Below are 17,886 nucleotides of genomic sequence, written 5' to 3' on the forward strand. Positions count from 1 at the left end.
GTACTCAAAAATTCAATTTTCCAATTTTTCGTAATTCCGATATTTTGGGAACCCCTAGAAAAATAAAAATCTGCAATTTGCGCCAAACGTAACGTTTTGAGTTACTTATATATTCAATTACCCAGATGAAAACGTTTAATTAAGCTCCCTTTTTATTTGTAATTTTGAACCGCTTTTTTGGAGACCCCACTTTAGGCACCCCTAAAAAAAGGCATTTATGCATATTTTTTCAAACAAATTGAAAAAATTACATTTGAAACACTCTAGCAAGTGCTCGATAATTTTTCATTGGATTTTTCTTGTAACTCTCAAAATTGAGCTTTTTTTGACCAAATTCTGAGATCTAACTCTTCGAAATGACGTGAAAATAACGTTTTGACGATTTCAACGAAGTATAAATGTCAGAATTTGACCCCAAATAGCTCAATTTTGGAAGTTGCAGGAAAAATCAAATGAAAAATTCTCGAGCACTCGCTAGTGCATTTCAAATGCAAATTATTCAAATTATTTGAAAAAATATGCATAAACGCCTTTTCTAGGGGTGTCTAAAGTGGGGGGCTCTAAAGAAAGGGTTCAAAATTACGAATATAGAGAAACCTCAATTAAACTGTTTAATCAAGATAGTTGAATAAATGCCTCAAAATGTTACGTTTAGCGCAAATCGAAGGTTTCTAGTTTTCCAAGGGTTCCCAAAATATCGAAATTACAAAAAATTGGAAAATTGGATTCTTGAGTACCAGCGCAAAATTTTATTGAGCTCATAATTTTGTAGGATGGAGGTCTTTCGAATACTAATAAACGGTGAAAAGCTTTTTAGCGAGGCTCAAAGGGGTAGGTTCAAAATATCGGTTCCAAAATTTTCCAAAAATCAAAACCCTCCCAATTTTTGCCCCCGAGGGTCGAAAACGGAAAAATCACCTCGCATAACATTTATCAGGTTCAAACAGATATATTACGCTGAAAAAGTTTTTGAAAATAATACTCAGTGGTTCCTAAAATTATTTTTTTATTCACAACTTTGGGAACCCCTGGAGCTCAAAAAATGGTCATTTTTGGTCAATTTACCACGGATTCGTATTTGGGACATTCATTACAACATTTTAAGAGTGGTTGAGTCGATAACTGTCCGGCCCTAAAAAATGGCCTTATCGATACTCCTCCTTTTTAAAGATTTTAAATTTTTACGAATTTTTAAAGGTTTAAAATTTTTACAAATTCTCAAAGATTTTAAATTCTTATCTACAAATTCTCAAAGATTTCAAATCCTTACAAATTTTCAAAATTTTTAAATTTTTACCAATTTTAAACATTTTAAATTTTTACAAATTTTTACCAATTTCATAGATTTAAAATTTTTACAAATTTTATTTTTAAATTAAAATTCCAAAATGAAAATTTCCAGGATCAAAAATCTCATCGTTATTTGACCATGTTTTATTCTAAGATCGTCATTGAGTGAAAATTTTGCCAAATCCATACTCTATTTTTAAAGATTTCAAATTTTTACAAATCTTCAAGGATTTTTAATTTTCACCAATTTTAAAGAATACAAATTTTTACTACCTAATTCTTACAAATTTTCAAAGATTTCAAATTTTTACAAATTATTAAAAATTTTGTTTTTAAATTAAAATTCTAAAATGAAAATTTCCAGAATCAAAAACCTCATCGTTATTTGACCGTGTTTTATTCTAAGATCATAATTAAGTGAAAATTTAGCCAAATCCATACTCTATGGCCGTTTATAAGACCCATTGACCCATCTGGCTGGCTTCTCAAGGTCGTCTATCTGTCTGCCAGGCCTCTTAGCGTTAATTGACCCGTCAGTATATGCTTCTCAAGATCGTTGGTCTGTTTTTCTAGCCACATAAGGTCATTGACTCGTCTGTCTGGTCTCTGAAAGTTGTGTGTGTGTTTGTCTGTCTTCCTCGAAGACGTCGCTGTCCACCTATGTGACCTCTTTGTGCCATTGACTCACCTATCTGGCTACTTAAGGTCACCTGTTAAGGTGATTGACCCATCTTTCTGGCCTCATCGAGGTCACTGACCTCAATAACTAGCCACTCAAGGTTGCTGCGTGACTGTTTGGCATCGTCCAAGGATATTTGTCTGCTTATATCTGGGTTCCCAAGGTCAATGACCCACCTTTCTGGCTTCACAAGGTCGTACACGTCTATCTGTCTGACCTCTTAAGGTCATTGACCTGTCTGTCTGTTCTTTCAAGGTCGTCTAATACCTGTCTGGTCTGGCGAGGTCATTGACCTACATGTCTACCTGTCCTCTTAAGATATTGATCCATCTGTCTCGCCTCCCAAAGTCGTCTGTTTTTGCGCCTGTCTGACCTCTTGAGGTCATTGACCCGTTAGTATGGCTTCTCAAGGTCGTCTATGGTGGTCAATTACTTCTATACTTACTTGGGATTGTATCAATATTGTTCAATTCGTTTATTTCGAATCATTCGGTTCATGAAATTATTTGATGTTTTCGAAGGTAAAATGTATCGAATAAATTCAACGCGTATTTCAATCAAATCAAAACTGAAAAATATTTGAAATGTCATCTATTTTGAAAATTTGTATTAGAAACATGATCCATTTAGATATTTTTGCCTGATAAATGACATCGATTATTTATCAAAATAGCTGGGTCGTAAATTTGCCTGAAATGACGAAAATCCACGTATTTAAAAAAAATTCGCAACTGCCTATTTTCTCGTTTTTTTTTTGGACTCTAAGGTCATTGACCCGTACATTTATTAGAATCACATCCTAATTTTTGATCATCGATGCAAAATAGTTTTTTCATCTCAATCGAAGACGAGGTTCTGTGAAAAAAATCCATCGTTTATTAAACTACAAATAAGTTGAAAGAGGACCCCCCCCCTCCTATCAAATGCTTTATATCTACATTAAAACCAAATCTCACGCATAAAATATTTAAAATTCTCTTACCAAGTTCATCTCAATTCCGGGAATTCGACAGTAGGGTACAACTACTACATATGTACAAAACAAAAAACCACAACAATAAATCAGATGAAATTTCCAATCATACATATAAGCTAAAAATTTCAATACAATAATACGCATTTAACTGATGAAAAAAAAATACCTATCAAAGAATACTTCAAAAGCCAATTCGTTAAAATAATTAGATTCGAGCTACTGCCGAAATAATCAGTTCACTCAACCCATCAGCTTTTTCATCGTATTTTCCACGCTTTCACAAACTTGATTGAAAACGCTTTCAAGCTGAAAAGTTTCTATTGGTCACATTTAACTAAATTCCAAACAAAGAATTCTTTAATGATATGGAAAGCCTATTCTTGGGAGGGAAAAAAACGAAAATAAAAAGATCCCGTGTATATCGCTATACAGAGTGAAACATTCATTCTTATCTCTAAAAATGTAGAAGAATTCCAACACAGAGTATTTTTAATTTGGATCTCTGATACGAAGATTTCAAACAAATTATCTTTATTCGTGATGAAAGAGAAAAAGACGTGGAAATAAAACAAGATTCTTTCTCCACTCCTACAGAAAAAAAATAGGAAAGCGTTCAAAATTTTCATTACATTTTCAGGCATAGGTAGGTCTAGGTATGTATCAATTTTAAACTTCTGGTAAACTAATTGGATCAGCTACAATTAATGTAAAAACACATCGTGACCATCGAAAAAAAACTCGACTCTAAAATTCTTCTCCAGAACAACCTCTCTCACTCCCCCTCCTTCATATTCAAAAACAGAACACGAGACGAACGTATCTCTACTCGCATTTTAAAAGGACTTACACTCGAACTCAAACATAATACCAACGTATCTACTCGAGAAACTTACAAAAAGCACTCCATCATTTCTTCTCAAAGGTGCTATACATCAGTCCCCCTTCCCTCTTCTTCTTCCTCCTAACACAAAATCGATCGTATATAGCAATTCAATTATTAATTGAGAAATGTTAAAAGTTTGGCGTATATACTTATTTGAATTAGTCAAGTTAAATATTTGCCATCTCTGTATATTTACTTACACGTTATATAAGGTAGAGAGGTAGGTACCTTTTCTCTTTCCCCTCCATTACCCCTCGCTCCTGAAATCCCGCAAGACGACGAGTTAAATTTAAGTGGCTTAGGAACGTTACCGTTTTAAAAGCGAGTATCGAAACCGAACGACACGGAATATTTGATGTAAATTACTTTGATTGTTTGTTGAAGAAATTTCGTGTAGTAAACTTGGTCGTCGTCGTCGTATCCGCGATGAAATTAAAACCATATTACATCGTATCGTAGTACGAGTAGGTATAAACCAGCTGAAAGAGTAAATGTGTTCATTGAGACGACGAAAAGGCAACCTTTGACGTTAGTTTTTCAATTTATAAACGCAGTCTTCTCTATAGTACATAGATATATATACATATAAGGTAGTTTTTCAATTTACTAAGAAGAAGAGAAAAAAAAACGAGAGAAAAAGAAAAGAAAAAGCAACGAGTTGTGAATAGCATCTTAGATGAGCTATAACGACGCTATTTTTTTATAGGGTACAATAAAAATCAAAAAATTTTAATATCTTCGCGCCAAAGTTCAAAAACCTTTCGTCGAAGTGAAAGAAAATAAAAAGTAACTTTTTACAAGGTGTCTGTTTTTTTCATTTTCAACACGTCAAACAGTACTCGAGACGACGAACACGAAATACCATTATAATTATATTAGGAAACATCAAACGATTACACGTCCCCCCCCCCCTTCTTCAAACCTTCTATCAATATTCGCGCCAAAAATACATATCTAAAGGAAAGGAAACACTTAAAACCAAACCTGTACCACGTGTTTTGATTTTCGCACCGATAAAATCCCTCCCTCCTCACTCCTCAGCCTACCTGCTCCTGTATCCTTCATACACGACTCTCATTACGAGAAGAAAATTCTTCGCCAACTCTATACAAACTCGCATCTACAACATTCGCAACAATGAGAAAACTTAACAATCGTTTAAGGACCACTTCAACTATTTACTCGATACAAACGAGCAAAATACGACGTTCATTTTGAGAGAGCGTACCTTCCCTTCGTGGACTTCTCGCGCATATTTCGAGTACTCGAACCCGACTACCACGTGTATTTGAGTGAAACAATGTAGCTTAATAAGATTTTGAAAGTTTAATCTCGTTCGCACGTCGTCGTCTCGTTGTAGTTTTAAAATTTTATTCCTGTCTTGAGAATATGTTGTAGCTGTGTATGGTTGGTCGCGTAATGTTGTTATACACGAACGAGCCGCAGATCGTCGTCATTAAAATCATTCCCAACATCGCGTCGAGCCTCATTTTATTGTCACCATATGCGATAAATTCGCAAATACCATCTTGGCGATAATCTTTAGGGTCGTATGAATGCAAGAGATGTCTTACCCCCTCGTTTAAGCCCGCGATGCTTTTTCGAGAGAATGGTTACAAGGTACCTTGGAATGTTGTATTATGGCGTGTTACTGATACGTAAACGTATCTAGAGGGATTCGAATTATTCGGCACATTTCACCTAAAATTTCGGTGTAAAAATCACAAAATCTGAGTTTAAAGCTGGCAAATTGAAAATGTCTCGTGAATTAAGAGTTAATATATTTGAAGGAAATTGAGCGTGTAAATGAACTTTGTCTCGAAAACGACTGAATTACTCATAAAATGATAATATCTACCTACATCACTAATCGACGATTGTGAATTTTACCACCTATTTTAATTACTGAATAGGCAACCTATTCAACGTCCATGCTCATTGCTCCTGAATAGTCAAGAGATGAAATGAAGAAATGAGACTGGATAGGACTGCAGAAGTGAATAACGGATTTCCCCCCTCCCGAGGAAGATTTTTAAAACTGCGTTTTCTTTTCAAATACAGGCCACTCGAGGTACTTACTTACCGGCATGCAGAAAAAAATTGTGATATGGACGAAGAAAAGTCGAAACAGCATTCAAGAGCAATAATGCAACACCAGACTAACTTTCAGACCCGAATTTTATTTTTTAAATTTTTGAGTGATTTTCGAAACTTAAAAATCAGGCTTAACTATTTTTTATGAATTAAAAAATTAAAATTTGATAGAATTGTGGTGTAGAAAGATCACCTATCTATGTTTCATTTACGCTCTATATTTCCAATCTCACAAATCCATGCATTGCTGGTGATTTCGGATCATTTTGGAGTTGGAGTTTCCAATAAATTTTTGGATTTTCCAATTTTTCAAAAAATCCTCATCAAAAGGAAAAAAATTAAATTCAGTATCAAAATATTTTTTTGATGCAGAATTACCCTAATTTTAGGGTCATTCCACGTCAATTTGACAAAGAAGTGGTAAGGGGGTTCAGCGATTTTTTTGAAATTTTTCCTGTGGAATGACCTTCCGAAAGGATGACCAATGGCGCAAATCGCATCCCTCTAGCCCATTTTTAACGGCAGCCAGGGGGTGTCAAAGTTTTCAGTGAACCTAAAATATCATCCATTTTAGCAATGGATTACTCCATAACCGCGATACCTACCAAAATGGAACATTTTCCTATAGTTAAGGGTTTTGGAAGGCTTTTTGGTGATATCATAAAAATCAGTGTTGCCACTTTTTTTTGTACTAAAAATTAGCTCAAAAAGTATCGAAACGTAGTTTTTACATCGTTCCGACTCTCAAAAATTCTGACAAAAATATATTATGGACAACTTTTCATGCTGAACGACATATTAAAAAATTGGGATGGTAACATGTTGCAAAATTGATTAAAAAAATTAAAAGTTTGCGAAAAAATGCGAGTTTTTGATTTAAAACATAAAAAAAAGTTTTGATAGGTGAAGTTGACCCATTTGACCCCCATTTTTACTTATCTGTTGAAAAAGTTGAAAAAAAAACCTTCACTCGATGAAATGAACTCCTCACAAAAAAATCAAAATTCGAAAAAATTCAAAAAATGAACGAATTTTTATTTTTTTGTTGCGAGTGTAATTTTTATCAACTTTTTCATGAAATACGTCAGAAAGAGGTCAAAATAAGACAACTGAATAAATTAAAATTTTTTTTGATGTTTGAAATTGAAAATTGAATTTTTCGAATTTTGATTTTTTTGTGAGGAGTACATTTCATCGATTGAAAGGGCGTTTTCAACTTTTTCAACAGATACGTAAAAATAGGGGTCAAATGGGTCAACTTCACCTGTTGAAACTTTTTTTCATGTTTTAAATCAAAAAATCGCATTTTTTCGCAAAATTTAAATTTTTTAAAATCAACTTTGCAACATGTTACCATCCCAATTTTTTAATATGTTGTTCAGCATGAAAAGTTGTCCATAATATATTTTTTTCGGAATTTTTGAGAGTCGTAAAATCCTTTCAAAACCCCTAACTATGGGAAAATGTTCCATTTTGGTAGGTATGGCGGTTATCGAATAATCCACTGCTGAAATGGATGATATTTTAGGTTCACTAAAAACTTTGACACCCCCTGGCCGCCTTTAAAAAAGGGCTAAAGGGCTGCGATTTGCGCCATTGATCATCCCTTCGGAAGGTCATTCCACAGGAAAAATTTCAAAAAAATCGCCGAACCCCCCCCCCTTCTACTTATGGGTTCAAATTACGTGGAATGACCCTATAGGTACATTTTTGCTTTTTTTCATTCCTTTTTTTTTAAACTAAAGAATTCAAAAACTCTTGTCAGCACAAATATTTTTGAATTATTTTTTTTATATAATCAAACAACTGATCAAATATGCAAAGGTCGAGACACTCCACATTTTATCCAATTCTGCCAACATTTTTTTCAAATTTTTCCAACTTTCATTAATTTTAATATGTAAGTACTTAATTTCTTTTTTTGTTATTTTATCATAATTTCGATACTTTTTTTGAGCAATAAAATGTGCAACAAAATGTCAAATGAAAAGGCAAGGCTTTGTCAAGATAATTTACAAACACTCACAAATTATTTATTGATGAAGAGGAGGGAGAGGGGGACGTCAACATTTCGCACATTAATTTTTCGTTTTTTCAGTGTCGTTTGACAATCTATGTTTTTTTCGGAAGGAGGGGGCGTCAGAAATACCTTCATAATTAAATTTTTCATCGACGAGGCATTATTCTGCCAGCACTTCATGGTGGGGGGAGGGTTTACCACTGGCTTTGAGCGTATTTAATGAATTATTACAATTTACGTAAGTATCACAATTCATTTTGAAAAGTGAAACGAGGCGTAACATTTTCGGAAAATTTCAAGTGTGGAATTGTATTAAAAAAAAGCTCTTTTATCAAGATTTTTTCTACAAAAAATGCATTGGTTTTCGTTCTTTGAAAACAGAAAATTTTTAAATCTTCCCATCTGCTAAAAAGATTATATCAACATTATCAACAATGAACAAAGAACGTTTTCAAAAGTCAGCTGGGAAAAACCTCGAATTTTTTCAAAATTTTACAAAAAAGGAAATAAATTGAAACTTGAAAGTATAAATTCTGATTGAAAAAAAAGTAGAAGACTTCGGCAAAAGAAGGACAAAATTGGAATAAATGAATTTGAATTTGAAACGCTGAATTAGCTCGATAAGAAGGACTAGCTGTTATTTTGTCATTTCTTTGCCAAAATCTCAACATTTTTTGATGATTTGAAGTGATTTTAAACGGTGATTGCTCATAATTTTGATGATTTTTTTTTGTACTTATTTTCATATCATTTTATCGAGTTTTTTCGTGCTTTCGTAGGCATTTTTGCAAAATGCCATCAGTATTTTGTAACTTTCAGTAATTTATATCATTTTTTCCTATTTTTGTATCATTTCAACATGTTTTTAAAAGCTTTTTAGGTAAAGCAATTTTTACCAATTTTATTAAAATTTCATAATCTTTTGCAAATAATTTCTTTTTTTTTTTTAGGAATTTCCATGTTTTAATCTTTGAGTTTTTGCATCAGTGTATCATGTTTTTGATATCTTCTTACACAATTTTTGCATTATTTTTTGAAAAATTTCGTCATTTCATGTTGATTTGAAATGATTTATTGGTGTTTTTTTTTTCATGCTTCTATATCATTTTAGCATATTTTCAACATTATTTCGTGTAATTTTTCCTCCAAACTCAACTGAAAATTTCAGAAAAATTTCAGACCAAATGCTGAAGAAAAAGTGCAGTATAGAATGCCACCACGAGAACAGTTTTACACTCATTCATTGCATTTTGCACTTTTTTATTTTATTTTATTTTTTTTAATATATTGTTTAAACAGTCACAAGGTATTAGATACATAAGTGACTTGATATCAGTAAATAATACATCTTAAATTAAATCATTGTACTTAATAGGAGGGGGTCGAGAGGAATATTTTAGAAAAATTGGAGCAGGTGAAAAATTTAAACCATTGAAAAAAAATTTCATTGGTTTTCAAAGACTCTGATTGTGATTCTCTTGACATAAAAATTGAAATTGGGTCATAAGAAAAGAGAAAGAGGCGTGTAGAAATTCAAAATTTTGAAAAATACTAAAGTAACGAAGGTTTTTAGGGGCACTGATTTCTTATATTGCCCTTGAAATCAAAATTCATGGTATGTCATATGATTTTTTCAACTTCAAGGTAGTGCCTCAGACAGAAATTTTGGCGAAAATGATTTTATTTCGTTCTCAATTTGTAGTCTTTCAACTTTCGTGATGAATTTGGCATTTTTTTTTTTAGTCAAACATTTTGTATTTAAGATTTTTCAGCTGTTCAAATTAAATTTTTTTAAAAAAAATATATCTTCAGGAGTGAATTGAAAAACTGAAAAATTTATAAAAAATAGGGCAACTAAAATTTTTAGTTCGATTGTTAAACTAATCTATTATGCCTCCTATCCTACCAACGAATAAATAAATAAATCCAAATTATACCAAGCAATTTTTTCAAAACCAACTTTCAAACATCAAAAGCCACTCGAAAGAGAAAATTACCTCACTATACACATCATTCAAAGGCTACCTACGTAAGTATCACGTGTCTATCACCTTATCAATGAACTCGACCGTCAATTCTAAATCCTCGAGAGTATACTCGAAGATACGCTGCTAATTTCGTTACACAGTCGATCAAGAAGGATAGGAAAAGAAAATAGGAAACAACAAACAATAAAAAAACCAACGACCATTCCACCGAAACAATTTATTTCACGTCAATCAACCAGAAGTATCAATTAGATTAGTTTGTTCGTTCTGTGTCGTGGATTCAGTCTCTGTAGTATTTTCATCCTGAAATCATAACGCCATCGTGATCAGTAAAAAAAAGTTTTCCATTACATTGAAATTCAAAGACATATGTCACAAAAAAAATGTATTACCTGAGCTTTTACTTCGTTTTTCGTCGTCTTTGAATTATTGAACGAGTTCTTGCCATCTTCTTTATGTTGTTCGTATTTCGAGCCCGTGAAAGATGGCATCAAATTTTCCAATAATCTGGTTAATACAACACACAGGCATCACATAATAATAAATTTGTAAACATACAAACAGAAGGTTAAAATAAACTAGGCGTCGAATAGGCAATTCATTCGACATTCTCTGCCAACTCACTTGAATTTACTCGCGTATACATATAAAGCACCGATGATTAAAACAATGGCCAATCCTACGAAAATCTTAATAGTCGCAGACCATCCTCGTCCCTTAGAAATAGGATTACCAGCGTGATCGGTCCAAGTTGAGGATATACCTAAATTACTCGCTGCGAAATATCACACAGACGATTAAGTGGTAAAATTATCTCGCTATTACGAGCGTTATTACGTATTAAAATATATGTAAATTAGGAACTTTTCCAAAAACGCTTGCCTTGTAGGCCTTTTTAAGCTGCAGAAGTTTCCACGACCATAATTCGAAATAGAAAACTTATTACATAGTGGCTAATTTTAACACCTAAATTCGCTGTATTTAGCCTTAAACAATTTTTCCCAACTTTATCTTAGGTATAAGTAGGTATACTCAATTACGTACTCGACTACTTACGTTTACTTAGATACCACGATAAACCCTCAGCCAAGTCGAGAAATTCCGTGGTGTATTCATCCTCCGGTAACAGGACTACTTGCACCTCTCTTTTGGTAACTTTCGACATGTACCAGACAACTTTTATATTCAATTCTTCGCTCTGGCTCTTGATGAATTTCTCCACTACTGGAACCAACTTCTTGTATACAAATTTATCTTTAGTGGCCCAGATCCTCACAGTTGCACCTGTATACGAGTAAGTACGATGATGAAAAAATTAATAAAATTGGTATCACAGAAGGGGGGCTAAAGGAGAGCTCAGAGGTGGTATTCGAGGAAATGGGAGGAGGGAGCAGAGTCGGGGGGATCTGATCGAAACGAAAAAAAGATCCAATATTTTAACTCCACATCTTTTTAATCAGGTCATCATGATTTTTTTTTTTTTGCATTTTGGTCAGAATTAGGAACCCTTCTGTTCTTCAGGGAGTGTTAAAAGATACATTTCAATGCAGCTACATACCGCAAACTTTGCAACAGTGTCCATTAGGTGTTATTGGATCCTCGCATGGTAAATCTTTGGCACAACTGTCTTCAACGAAAGCACAAATTTCGTCTTGGTAATCGTACGTACCGCAAGTACAACCCATTCTGTCCTCGCATCCTGATAATGAGAAATTGAACGAGTCTACGAGGTCTGTGGCCGATTTCACCAAGAAGTGTCGCATAAAGTACTCGTTGGTCGCGTATCTCTTCCAGGAAAACATGCTGAGAAACTGGAAAAATACCTAGGTAATTTGTTTGCCAATGAATAGAACGATAGTGATCATTCATTGAAAGAATCGTTAACGAACGAGTGAATTGGCTCTTGATCTAGTCGTTTGTGAGTGAAAGAATCATCAACGAATAGACGAACGAAACTCACGATGGTATCTAATCGTTCGTTAACGACTGAATCAACACACAACTGAATTGATCAAGAACGGAGTGTGAAATCTTTCAATTTTAAAGCGAATTGTTCGAGAACGAAGGAACGAAATCTCAAATCTCAGATAACTGAATTGTTCACCCAATCAAGGACTGAATCGTTCAAATTTTACACAAATAGGTCGCAAACCAGTGAATAAAATTTCAACTGAGTCGTAAGAAATGAACGAATGAATCATTAAATGTCCTCTCGCAGTGATAAACAACGTTAGAAAGGAACGAATGAATCGTTGCCATTTTCAAAATAGTCAGCTGTGGATGAGTTGATAATTTTGAGATGAATCATTCGCGAACGAATCAGTGAAACATTCAATTTTCACACAAACGATTTTTTGAATGCGTGCATCATTATTTCATTTGGAGTCTTCAGAAATGAACGACTCAATCAACAAATTTCTAATCGAATCATTCGCGAACTCACGAACCGAAATACGGTAAGGAAAGAACCATTGCAAAAGAACGACTGAATCGCAATAATTTTCAAAATGGTTATCCGTCGATGAAACATCAATTTCGAAGTGAATCGTTCGCGAACGAAGTGAATCTCAGGTGACTGGGCTGTTCACAAATCAATGACTATCGAATAATTTGGTTGATTTCTTAGGAAATTATTCGCGAACGAATTGATTCGTATAAGTGACTCGTTCGCAAACGAATCCATTCATTTAGTCAATTTTTGGTGAATCGTTCACAAACGAATTGAATAATTTTTAGTGAATCATTCGCGAACGAATTGATTCATTTTATTAATTTTTGGTGAATCATCATGAACAAATTGATTCGTATATAAGTGACTCGTTCACGAACGAATCGATTTTTTTAGTAAATTTTTGGTGAATCATTTACGTACAAACGAATTGAATAATTTTTAGTGAATTATACGCGAACGAATTGATTCGTATAAGTGACTCGTTCGCGAACGAGTCTATTCATTTAGTCAATTTTTGGTGAATCATTCACGAAAGAATTGAATAATATTCAGTGACTCATTCTCGAACGAATTCATTCATTTTATTAATTTTTGGTAAGTCATCATGAACAAATTGATTCGTATAAGTGACTCGTTCACGAACAAATCGATTTTTTGTCAATTTTTAGTGAATTATACGTGAACGAATTGATTTGTATAAGTGACTCGTTCGCGAACGACTCTATTCATTTAGTCAATTTTTGATGAATCATTCACGAACGAATTGAATAATTTATTCGCAAATGAATTTCGCGAACGAATCGATTCATTTTATTAATTTTTGGTGAGTCATCATGAACAAATTGATTCGTATAAGTGACTCGTTCGCGAACGAGTCTATTCATTTAGTCAATTTTTGGTGAATCATTCACGAAAGAATTGAATAATATTCAGTGACTCATTCTCGAACGAATTCATTCATTTTATTAATTTTTGGTAAGTCATCATGAACAAATTGATTCGTATAAGTGACTCGTTCACGAACAAATCGATTTTTTGTCAATTTTTAGTGAATTATACGTGAACGAATTGATTTGTATAAGTGACTCGTTCGCGAACGACTCTATTCATTTAGTCAATTTTTGATGAATCATTCACGAACGAATTGAATAATTTATTCGCAAATGAATTTCGCGAACGAATCGATTCATTTTATTAATTTTTGGTGAGTCATCATGAACAAATTGATTCGTATAAGTGACTCGTTCACGAACGAATCGATTTTTTAAGTCAATTTTTAGTGGATTATTCGCGAACGAATTGATTCGTATGAGTGACTCGTTCGCGAACGAATCGATTTTTTAAGTCAATTTTTAGTGGATTATTCGCGAACGAATTGATTCGTATGAGTGACTCATTCGCGAACAAATCGATTCATTTGGTCAATTTTCGGTGAATCATTCGAGAACGAATTTAATAATTTTCAGTGGATCATTCGCGACAGAATCGATTAATTTAATCAATTTTTAGTGAATCATTCATGAAAAAATTGATTCGTATAAATGACTCGTTCGCGAACGAATCGATTCATTTAAATAATTTGTGGCGAATCATTTACGAACAAATTGAATGATTTATTCGCGAACAATTTGAATAATTTTTAGTGAATCAATCACGAACAAATCGATTCATTTTATTAATTTTTAGTGAATCATTCACAAACAAATTGATTTGTATAAGTGACTCGTTCACGAACGAATTGATTTATTTAGTCAATTTTTGGTGAATCACTCACGAACAAATTGAATGATTCTGGGTGAATCATTCGCGAACGATTTGAATAATTTTTAGTGAATCATTCGCGAACGAATCGATTCATTTTATTAATTTTTAGTGAATCATTCACAAACAAATAGATTTGTATAAGTGACTCTTTCACGAACGAATTGATTTGTTTAGTCAATTTTTGGTGAATCACTCACGAACAAATTGAATGATTCTGGGTGAATCATTCGCGAACGATTTGAATAATTTTTAGTGAATCATTCGCGAACAAATTGATTCGTATAAGTGACTCGTTCACGAACGATTCGATTTATTTAGTCAATTTTTGTAGAATCACTCACGAACGAATTGAATGGTTCTTGGTGAATCATTCGCGAACGAATTGATACCTGAGGTACTTACCTGAACTACACGCGAATCAATGATTGGACCTCCACAATTTTTACGTAGTTCGTGAACGAGTGAATCAAATATCTACTGATTAGTTACAAATGAACGACCGAATCATCAAATTTCCGCACGAATCGTTCGCGAACGAATGAATTCTATTTCAACCACAACCATTACAAAACCAAATGAATTTAACAATCATGTTGGAACTGAAGCTATTTGGTAATCACTCAATCATCAATCTTGAAGTGAATCATTCGCGAACGGCGTAAGTCTCAAAAAACTGAGCTCTTCGCGTATCAACGACTGAATCGTTCTACTTTTATATGAATAATTAGTGAACGTGAGGATCAAATTGAAATTACAACCACGTCGTCAAAAATGAACGAATAAATCATCAAATTTTCACTTGAACCTTTCGCGAATGAACGAACTGAAGTATGATGAAAACTCTACAAAAGAACGACTGAATTCAACAATTTTTGATAATATGCTTATGTACTGTATGATTGAGTAAAGTGAACCATCAATTTTGAAGTGAATCGTTCGCGAACGAAGTTAATCTAGAATACTTAACTTGACTGTTTGTTAATCAATGACCGAATCGTTCAACTATTTGCACAAAATAGTTCACGAACGAGTGAACCAAATTACGTCTGAGTCCTTACAAACAAAAATTGCATAATACCTATGGGGTACTCACCGCGTTACCGAATCGCAGACTACTCAACGTTACAGGCTTCGGTGGTAGTATAATAAACGTACTGGTAGTATTTGGAATTCGAAGACGATCGTAATTACAAGGAATTCGTTCGGCATGAGGAGTTGCTTTATTTTCAGGACTCGTTACCCAGTTACGTGGATCAGCCCAAAACACACGATCCATTTTAGCCAACACCTCTGCGAAGGTATCATAATTTAATCGTATTAGGTAGGTAATTTACTGTTCATACGTACTTGACCAAATACGTACCCTTTAGAGATAAGCGGAACCTACCTTCATCGACGCATTTCCCTTCGGCAGTTTGATTCGAATCATCGTCATTGGTACTCGATAACTTATCCAATGGATATATAAGTTCGCAAAAGTTACCATTTCCATATTCATTGCTCCGCATGGCTAAAGCGTTGGTCATGCTACCGTTGAAGCTGAAAGCTCCTACGATCACCAGAGAATCCCAGAAGCGTGAACTTATCGTCACATTGGTATTCACCTGCCAGGTTTTTGCTGCTTGGGCATTAACGCTGACGAATGCTGAAAAATATCGGTATTAAAGATCCATAAAGGTGCCTGGAATTTTCTTCTTTATTCCCAAATACGAGTACGTAGGAAGAAGATTACATTTAAAAAATGCACTTACCACAAAAAATTGTTAAAAGCACGATTCCAATCTTCATTTTTGTCAACGGACACAATACAATGAAATGTACACTTGCGCATTTATCGATTAAAATACCATTTCATATTTTAAACGAACACAATCGTATCGATGTCTAAATATCGCAATTCATAGTCTTTCCGATCTCGAAAAAAAAACAACCGAGTAACGCCCCCAATTGATAATGAAATCTCAGTTCGACACATTCCTCATCAAACGTGGGCAAACTTTACGTCATCGACCGATAACATTGGAAAATAAAATTTTGATTAACATCTTCGGGGCAGTATTAAGTACCTACCTATTTGAATTTCACACAGCACACGAACAGATTCTCATTTCCTTTTTTCAGAATGTTCGAAGAAAAAGTCTCAGGTGCATAAGATTTTGGAAAAACGTAATTTTTGATGACCATCTTCAATAACTTGTGATTTACATCATTACATGATTTATGGGAGCTGGGAATACCACAGTGCAGATTTTTCAGTTTCCAGAAATTCGGCGCTCAAACTGACTAATTTTACGATATTTTGGGCAATTTTTTTCCTATTTTACTTAGTGTGAATTTCGATTACTTTTTCTATTTTTTAATTATGGAATATAAATTTTGAGACTCTCTCTACTGAAAAATGCTGAGCTATTTTTGAGGGAATAAATTTGTTTTTCCAAAAAATTTTGAATTTTCTCATTCATTCTTAAAAATTTTCTTTCAATTTATGATAAATTTGCCGGAGGGGGGGGAGACCTATGAACATGAATTGAAAAGAAAAATCGAGATAATTTCGTAAAGTATAGGCAGTGAAAAAAATCTATAGTAATAATATTGACCCCCCCCCCTCCATCAAATAAAATTTGAAAAATTGTCCTCTCCTGAACGTAAGTACGTATTCTACATTATATTACATCAACGATTCGAAAATACTTTTAGACTGATCCTGTTTTTGTCTTTCTTTCAATTTTTTAACCAAGGAACAAAAATTTTGGAACTCCTTATTCTGAAAAATATTGAGATATTTTTGGGAAAATTTAAATGAAAAATTTTCGAATTTTTCACTTATTCTTCCCTTATTATGGAAATTTTAATTTCTAAAAATTTTCTCAAAAGTGATGATAAATTTTGGGGGAAAAGATTTAAGCATTTGAAAATTTCGAATTGAAAAAAAATCGAAATGCTTTCTCAAGTAGGAAGTGAAAACTGATAGTAATAATATTGATCCCCTCTCCATGTCCTTCTTTTTTCCTTTTTTTCATTTTTCCATTTGTTGGAAAATTTTGATAATATTTTACGAGCTTTTTCAATTTTTAAGTAGGTACGTTTTAGTGAATTTGATTATCGTATAGATAATTTCAAACAATTAAGATCGTATTTTTTTAAAATTTTTGCAAGATTTCACAAAACAAAATTCTTGCAATTTTTTTTTCAAATTTCCCAAACAACATTTTTAGAAATTTTTTCAATTTTCAATTATACCTATTAATGAAAATTTCTGTTAATTTTATGCTTTTTTATTGATTTTTTTGCCAGTTTAGTTTAACTTTCCGCAGACCTTGGAAAATTCTCTCCATTTTTTCCCCGATTCTTGCAGTTTTTCAACAAATTTCAAGTTCATAATAATTAATGATTCACCACTACATTTTATCAAATTTCAGTAAATTACCTACTTATTAAAATGTTTTGTCTAATTCACAACATTTTTTTTTTCGATTTTTATCTCTTTCGCTGGGTTTTTTGAGGGGAGGGGAGGGTACAAAAACTTTTGCATTTTTTTGCCATTTTCATCCATTTCAACATTTTTTTTTGTAAATCTCGGCAATTTGCCTTGATGAAACTTTTGTCACATTTTTGGGTCAATTTTCAATCTTGAGAACTTTGACTTCAATTTTTCACATCTTTCATAAATTTCGGAAATAATGTTCACACTGTTTTATAATATTTTCTCTAGATTTTCAAGTATTTTACCGGGTCATTTT

The 17,886-nt window shown here is 33.2% G+C and overlaps 1 protein-coding gene across 2 annotated transcripts; it reads right to left on the reverse strand.

Annotated features, from left to right (window-relative positions):
• Window positions 1-10,132: 10,132 nt before the first annotated feature.
• On the reverse strand, window positions 10,133-16,056 carry Amnionless (amnionless). 2 transcript variants are annotated; one of them, XM_065366965.1, is made up of 8 exons: window positions 15,898-16,056; window positions 15,534-15,791; window positions 15,240-15,436; window positions 11,489-11,741; window positions 10,987-11,214; window positions 10,555-10,705; window positions 10,323-10,437; window positions 10,133-10,233 (listed from the first exon to the last, which is right to left on the reverse strand). In XM_065366965.1, the coding sequence occupies exons 1-8, from the start codon at window positions 15,932-15,934 to the stop codon at window positions 10,162-10,164; spliced, it is 1,311 nt and encodes a 436-aa protein (XP_065223037.1). In that variant the 5' UTR covers window positions 15,935-16,056; the 3' UTR covers window positions 10,133-10,161. The 2 variants fall into 2 exon arrangements, with proteins under 2 accessions (XP_065223037.1, XP_065223036.1); XM_065366964.1 differs by having other exon boundaries at window positions 11,489-11,753.
• Between the last annotated feature and the right edge of the window lie 1,830 nt (window positions 16,057-17,886).

Source organism: Planococcus citri, chromosome 5 (genome assembly GCF_950023065.1).
Source record: "Planococcus citri chromosome 5, ihPlaCitr1.1, whole genome shotgun sequence".
Classification (NCBI taxonomy): domain Eukaryota; kingdom Metazoa; phylum Arthropoda; class Insecta; order Hemiptera; family Pseudococcidae; genus Planococcus; species Planococcus citri.